Source organism: Aptenodytes forsteri, unplaced genomic scaffold (assembly GCF_000699145.1).
Source record: "Aptenodytes forsteri isolate BGI_AS27 unplaced genomic scaffold, ASM69914v1 Scaffold129, whole genome shotgun sequence".
Lineage (NCBI taxonomy): Eukaryota > Metazoa > Chordata > Aves > Sphenisciformes > Spheniscidae > Aptenodytes > Aptenodytes forsteri.
This window is the reverse complement of record NW_008795033.1, coordinates 556,993-563,691: the sequence shown is the minus strand read 5'-3', so window position 1 is coordinate 563,691 and position 6,699 is coordinate 556,993. Positions and strand designations below refer to the sequence as shown.

General features: G+C 61.5%; 3 protein-coding genes across 3 annotated transcripts in view; 1 reads left to right on the top strand and 2 right to left on the bottom strand.

Moving 5' to 3' along the window:
- Window positions 1–6,136, bottom strand: part of LOC103896512 (coiled-coil domain-containing protein 157) — a 6,834-nt gene extending 698 nt beyond the window's left edge. Inside the window, exons 1-9 of the mRNA XM_019471277.1 lie at window positions 6,024–6,136; window positions 5,407–5,581; window positions 3,713–4,421; window positions 3,311–3,388; window positions 2,774–2,964; window positions 2,269–2,436; window positions 1,525–1,693; window positions 893–1,032; window positions 381–557 (exon numbers count right to left, since the gene is read on the bottom strand). Coding sequence (XP_019326822.1) covers window positions 381–557; window positions 893–1,032; window positions 1,525–1,693; window positions 2,269–2,436; window positions 2,774–2,964; window positions 3,311–3,388; window positions 3,713–4,421; window positions 5,407–5,581; window positions 6,024–6,136 — 1,920 coding nt within the window. The remainder of the gene's footprint in view (window positions 1–380; window positions 558–892; window positions 1,033–1,524; window positions 1,694–2,268; window positions 2,437–2,773; window positions 2,965–3,310; window positions 3,389–3,712; window positions 4,422–5,406; window positions 5,582–6,023) is intronic.
- A 254-nt stretch (window positions 6,137–6,390) lies between these two features.
- LOC109279381 (coiled-coil domain-containing protein 157-like) lies at window positions 6,391–6,642 on the bottom strand. Its single transcript, XM_019471281.1, has one exon. It carries the CDS (start codon window positions 6,640–6,642, stop codon window positions 6,391–6,393), a length of 252 nt encoding a protein of 83 aa, XP_019326826.1.
- Window positions 6,641–6,699, top strand: part of SF3A1 (splicing factor 3a subunit 1) — a 15,073-nt gene continuing 15,014 nt past the window's right edge. The window contains exon 1 of the mRNA XM_009276373.1: window positions 6,641–6,664. Coding sequence (XP_009274648.1) covers window positions 6,641–6,664 — 24 coding nt within the window. The remainder of the gene's footprint in view (window positions 6,665–6,699) is intronic.

Here is a 6,699-nt window from a genome sequence, read left to right as displayed (position 1 = left end):
TGGCGGGGTGGTACAACGGCCGTGGCGGGGCCGATGTAAAGGAGCTGGGAACCAGCCCCGGGCACCTCGGCCAAGCAGCTTTCCCTGCCAACACCAGTTAAACCAGACTGACCTCCCGGTGACACAGGAGGCCGGGCCCTGGCCCTCCCGGGGTGGGCACACCCCAAAAACACGGAGCTGGTCTAAACCTAACAGGGCTGAGCCACAGCGACTGACCCCCGGGGAAGGGTGTCGCAGCAGCCCCCGTCGCCGGCTGGGTCTGCGGCCGCGTGCCGCCCACACCAGGCAGGGAAGACTTGCGCCAGGAGCAGCTGACAAAGGGTTAGCACAAGCCCCAGCGCTGCCCTGCCCATGCCATTCACTCCCAGGGAGCGAGTGACCTTGGTGTGCTGCCCCTGGCTGCAGCCCGGCACAGGGGACGTGCCGGAGCGGGTCTGGGTCTGGCCACCGGCAGCTGCGAGCACGCTGCAGCGCTCCAGCATCGGCTTGGCCGCTCTGGTTCGGAAAGCATCAGGTAGGAGCACCCGGTTCAGCTGCCTTGAGGCCAAGATGGGCTCCTGAAGGCAGGATCAGGCCCTGGGACCTGATCCTGCGAAGGATCACAGCCCCCGCCCAGCTTCATGCCCTTCTGGAAGCAGCTTTGTCCAGCTTGGCCCCGTGCAGGCTGGGGAAGCAGCTGCCGAGTCGCAGGGGGTGTTGTGCGAGGAGCCCCACAGCCTTTTGCTCCCTGGAGCCTCTTCCGCAAGGGTACGCAACCAGGGAACCAGTCCACAGAGGATGTGGGACAGTGCCAGGGGCCATGGGGTGATCTTGGGGTACGCAGCACCCCGCTGGCACGTGCACCCCTCTCCCCGGCGGCACCCAGCTCGCCCTGGCTTGGGTGCAGCCTCACCTTCAGCACGCCCTGCTCAGCAGCCGCTTTCACTTTGGCTAGCGCAGACCTGAGCCGCGCGTTCTCCTGCTCCAGCACGCCAATCCGGATGCTGTTGGCCTGCAGCTGCTTCTCCATGTCCTCGGTCAAGCTCCCGGTGCCTGCAAACAAAATACGACGTCCTCGCGGCAGGAGCCAGAGCTCAGGCCGCTGCCGCCTGCCTGCTCGGAGGTGTTGGCAGCGGCCCTCCTCCCTCCCAAGCAGGGTGTCTGCCCGCTGGAAAGGAGCCTGCGCCAACTGCCCCAACCAGGGAGCACCAGCACAGCCCGGGAGGTGGCAGCTGGGACCCAAAACCGTGCCAGCTGAAACCGCGAGGGCAGACAAAAGCTCTGCCCATGCCCTGGCCCTGCTTTACTTCCTGGCCTGGAAGTGGGACGAACAGCACCCCGGCAGGGAGGTGTGGAAAGATGGTAGCGGCTTAGCGCAGCCCATGGACTGAGCCCTTCCTGGCTATTAGTGGGACAAACTGCGTTGTGCAAATAACACTGGCGTGTCCGGGGCCGGCAGGATCCCCTGCAAGCTCTAGGAGACCCCAAAGGCACAAGCCCGCTGCGGCAAAAGCAGGTGCTGCTGCCCGCTGCCCTCTCCCTTACTCTCAAACTGCATCTCAGTGGGGACGTGGAGCTCGGGGAAGAACACCAGGAGCCTCTCCCGCTCCTTCAGCTCCCGCGCCTGCTCCTCCAGCTTGGAGACATTCGCCTGCAGTGCCGAGACAGACTGCTCCAGGCTCAGCTTCTCCCGCCGCAGCGTGTCCAGCAGCTCCTGCATGGCACAGCAGAGAGGTTGTTGAGGTTTGCAGAGCGCTCTCCCAAACCTCGGAACGGTACAGTCTGGGGATTCCCACGGGAGTACTCGGATCCCCAAGGAAAGCTCCCGCCCTTCCCTTATGCGATAAGGATGTCCCACAGCAGTGTGACAAATTGCAGGGTCTCGGTTGTAAGGTCCCTGTGTGAGTTGGAAGCAACAGCACCAAGGATGTTCCTGGACACGCACAATACGGTGCGTGACCAGGAACAGGAATGTTGGGAGACACGGGAGAAGCCCGAGTTGCTGCTTCCTGCTGCTCCCCCCTGCCTTGGCCGCGGGGCAAAGCAGCAGAGACTCGTCCGGGCAGGAGAGGGGTCTTCCCCAGGGGGTCCCGGGAGGAGATGGCCACGTGGCAATGTCACACTAAGTCCCAGAGTCCCCCTCCTGGGAAAACTTTGGCTACGGGTGGGAGACGGGACAGCGGGTGGCTCCTGACACCCCCGTGGCACAGCTGTGTCCCACACCAGCTGCTCCCCAGGGAGCCCCACTCCTGGCAGCCCCCCAGATGCGTGCTGGCTGCCAGCCCTGACCTGCTGCGCCTGTAGCTGTTGCCCGCTCCGCTCCCGGCTCTCCTCCAGCTGCTCTGCCAGCCTGGCCTTGTCCTCCTCGGCCTCTCCCAGGCTGGCTTGCAGCTCCTCGCGCTCCTGGTCCAGGCTGTCGAGCTGCTGCAGCAGGGCCCTCTGCTTGGCCTGCAGGGACTGTACAGGGCAGGCGAGCCTGCGTGGGGCTGCTGCTGCACCCGCTCACCGCCGCCCTTACACCGGGCAGCAGCACCCACGATGACAAGGGGCTGTGGCAGTGGCTGAGAGGGCAGAGAAGGGGTGCGGGAAAAGGAGGGCTCGGCGAAAGCCGTGCAGCGCTAGCGCAGACGGAGGGTGAGCTCCTTGGGGCCCAGCACCACGAGTGGAATCTCCGTACCATCCCCTCCTACACCCCGGCTTAAGGCCAGGGTGTGAAAGAGCTGGCCTGAGCCCAGCCCACTCCCACAGCGTGCCCGGAGCGGGGCAGGGTGGGCAGCGGCGGGCCCGGCCATACCTCCTGGTGCCTCAGCATGCTCTCCACTTTGGCCTTCTCCTTCTCCAGCTGGGTGGTGGTGGTGCTCAGCTCCTGGCCCAGGCTCTCCCGCTGGCCGGTGAGCAGCTGCACCTTCTCCTCCAGCTCCAGCACCCGGCTCCTGGCCACCATTGTGGTCCTCATCTCCTCCAGCAAGGTCGTCTTGGTCACCTCTGGGGAGACACAGCACCTTTGGCCCAGGCTCAGCAGGAGGGGGAGAAGCTCCCAGATAGGGTGGCTTGAAGGGGCCCCACACCCTCCACAGGCCCTGGCGAGGGGGAAGCAGCTCTGACGGGAGGGCTGCGACCCCCTGAATCTCCACCAGCACGAGCCCACTCTGGTGCTGGACAATGTTTCGGCACTGCAGTGACGGAGGCTCATCCTCCCCACCATTCCCACCAGCACTACACCCGACCGATTCTGGGGGAGCCAGGAGTTACATGGGTGTAAAACACTCGTGAGATCGGAGCGAGGCTGGGGGAGAGATGTGCCAGCTGGGTGAGCCCCAGGGGTCCTTACCCAGCTCCTGCACAGCAGCCTGCTTTGCAGCCAGCTCCTCCTTTAAGGTGGAGAGTCGCTCTTCCAGCAGAGCAGCTCCTAAATCAGCACAAAAACTCTACTAATTAAACAGCTCCTCAAAGAAACTAAAACAAGGAGGCAGCAAACAGCCACGCCAAAGCATTTTTCATCCAGTGATTGTATCGTGCTGTGCTTCAGCAGGGAGGAGGCAGTGAGAGGATGTGGACAACCAGCTCCCGCTGTCTGGGGTTAGTCTCACAGCGGGGAACAGCCCTGGCGCCTACCAAAATGAGTAGCAAAAGACCTACTCATGGTGGTGGGACCAAGATTTGACCACGGACTGCATGCTTCTCCTGCAAATACCCACAGGCCTGGGAGGGGATGCTGGGAACAGCACTGTACCTCTCCGTAGGTCATCCTTGTCCCGCTCCAGCCTGGCTACAGCCTTTAAATACTCATTGTTCTTTACTTCCAGGTTCTGCTCAGCCTCCTTCTTCTGCTGTGCTTGGGTCTCCTTCTCTGCCTGAAGCAACCGGGAAAAGTCCCCAACCTGTTTCCGCAGCTTGTCCTTCTGTTTCTCTGACTCTTCCAGCTGAGACTTCAGAGGGTTGACCTGCTGCAGCAGCATCTGGAGGTGTTTGCTGATACGGGAGAGGTCCTTGCTCTGCTCCGAGGCCCAGTAGCTCATGTCCGTTGCAGAGAGGGTCCTTCTCCCTGTGCTCTCCTCCACCATCTCCTGGAACCTGCTCAGAGCTGAGGGGATGTTCTGGCTCTGGCAGATGCTGGTGATGGCTTTGCCGACCTCGTGGAGGCTGGTCTGGGCGCTGGCGCAGGTGTCGCAGGGCCCCAGAGACGACCCAGTTGTCTGCGTGGGGATGCTGCGGCTGCTCTCAGCTGTGCTGCAGGCAGCCCTGGGCAGGGAGCTGCCCGAGGCGCCGCCGCCTGGTACACGGGCACGCAATGACGGGCACAGAGAAGTGGACTGGGCAACTTCTGTGGAAGTTCTTAACTCCAAAACGTCAGGCAAGCAGTGTTTTGGGTGCTCCTTCTCAGGTTTTCCAGCCTGGGAAGTGGGTTGCAGCGTGGGGATCTCCTTCCTGCAAGCCTTCTTCTGGTGGAGAGAGCACAGAACAAAAACAGGGCCCAGATCAAACAGTAGGCTGCGAATGATCCATAAGAGCCCAAATACAGGGGTGTGAAGCGTGGGGACAGGGCATTAGCGCAGCCAAGGGGCTACGAGGGCAGCAAGCCCTTCTCTTGGGAGGAGAGAAGTTCCCAGAGGTTGGAGGAGGACAGCTACCAAGCGCTCGGGTTCCCTGTTTACTGTGCTGCATTACAACCAAAGCACATGGCTAACAAGCAAAACGAATTTGCTTCCCACCCCCTGATGTGGGGTACAGGGGAACTGAATTTTTGTAAGCTGCCAGGCAGCTTTCCAGCCACCACTACCGGAGCTGTGGTTTCATGACAGAAAGCCTTGGCAGTGAAACCTGCTCCCCAGTTCCCCTTCTTGTGACCGTCCCTTCCTTCCCACCTCCCGCGCTGCCTCCTGGTTATGCCAGATGAATTATTGTGAGACTTTGCCACGAAAGGGATCATTTTTGGGGAGGGAAAAAAAAGAAAAAAAAGGCAGGGGAGGGGTGTAGTGTTTTTTACCACAAATTATTTCACTGATTTGAGCCAACTCAGCCCCACAAACAGTGGGGTCGGCAGAGCTGCAGGGGCAGCATGTTGGCAGGAGGAGAATATTCCTCCGAGCAATAAAGGCAGCCAAGCTCCCCCATCCTGAGATCCTGGTGGATGCCTGGAGGAGGATGGATCCAGCGGCACGGCTGGGAGCGGTGGTTAGAGGAGGGAAAGGACTCAGGCCGGGAGGGGACAGTGTGGGACAGATGTGTCCTGTCCGACACACGGGCCAGCACTCGGAGGGTCATGAGCCAGGAGCACAACAGGCATGGCCACTGCAGGTGTCACGGGGCGTCCCCAAGAAGGACCATGACCTCAGCACGGTCCAAATCATGGGGGAGTGAGGCAAGGGCCATTTCTGTGACCCCTGCACTCAGCTCGTGGGGCGTCAGGGCACCCAAATGTCCCACCTCGGCCAGGAGCTGCTGGTAGAAGGCCCCCAGTTTCAGCATGCTGCACCAGTACCTCCTCGCCGTCAGCCCCGCGGACATGCAGGGTCCCACTGCCCGCGCCGGGGGGATGGCTCGCTCGCTGAGCAGGTTTTCTGCGTAGCCCGTGAAGCTCTGAAGCAGCAGCAGCAGTCTTCTTCAACAGAAACGAACCACAGCTTAGAGCAACGGAGTATTTGTAACGGGGAAAGCGCAGTGCGCCTGAAGGGCCAGTGCTGAGGCAAGGGAGGCTGTGTCCCCTCCCCATCCCCTGGACAAGACGAGTTTGGCAAAGGAGGGTGGATATCAGTGCTCCTGTGAATCACCCCCCAGGCCTGAATCACTCCACCGAGCAGTATTTGGTGGCACGAAAATCCTCCTGCAGCCGCCGGGACGCAGGCTGCGCACGCTGCTTGCAGCCAGCCACTTCCAAGAGGCTGCAATTAAGCTCTCCCAAAAGATTTGGGGCACCCACGCTGCCAATATTAAATCTTAATTGTTAGGTCCTACAGCTCCGCGGGAATGGCTCATCTTTTAAAACAGAGTCATATTTCACCCAGATGGCAAAATTGCTCCCAGGCCTGTAGGTGCAGCCGTGCCTGAGCGTTTCCAAGGTTTCGGGGGGCAATTTGACGAGCCTGCCCCCATCTGCCCAGCTGCCCTCGGCTCCCGAGCGGAGCCACGGCTTTCTCTGCTCTTTTGTGGCCAGCATTTGTGCTGGTAGCTCTGTGCAGGGAAAGGAGTTGGGTTTCAAAACTCAGCGTAGAGCTGCAGAGCATGAGGCCAAGGTGCTGAGGTGCCAGCACACCGCTCATCATGGAAACGCGTGGGGAAAAAAAGAATCCAAACCACTTGGCCGCATTCAACAGGCTGGATGCACAACCGTCCCCTTCCCTCCGGGGGGAAGGAGCCGCTCTGCCAGCCAAGCTTCTTTTAAGAGGGGTGGCTGGGGCTGGCTTTGCCCTCTCACCTGTCTATCATCAGCTCCAGCAGCACCACGTGGGAGTGCTGGGTGAATTCGGGGTCGTTCTCGGCATAGCTGTACCGCTCCAGCAGCGCCGCCAGGTCCAGGTCGCAGGACACTTTATCGGGGAACTTCCAGGAGGGGAAACGCACGACCCCGGCCCGGGAGGAGACGTCGGCGATGGCTGCCTGCAGGTCCCTCAGGTCGGCCCGCAGGCTCTCCATGCAGCCGGGGTGGCCCAGGAGGTGCGCCATGCCGCTGAGGTGCCTGGATCAGGCCTGTGGGCGATGGCCTGCTCCGGCCCGTGGGCT

Coding starts and splice junctions, on each gene's coding strand:
- LOC109279381 (XM_019471281.1), bottom strand. CDS start 6,642: ATGGCGCACCTCCTGGGCCACCCCGGCTGCATGGAGAGCCTGCGGGCC.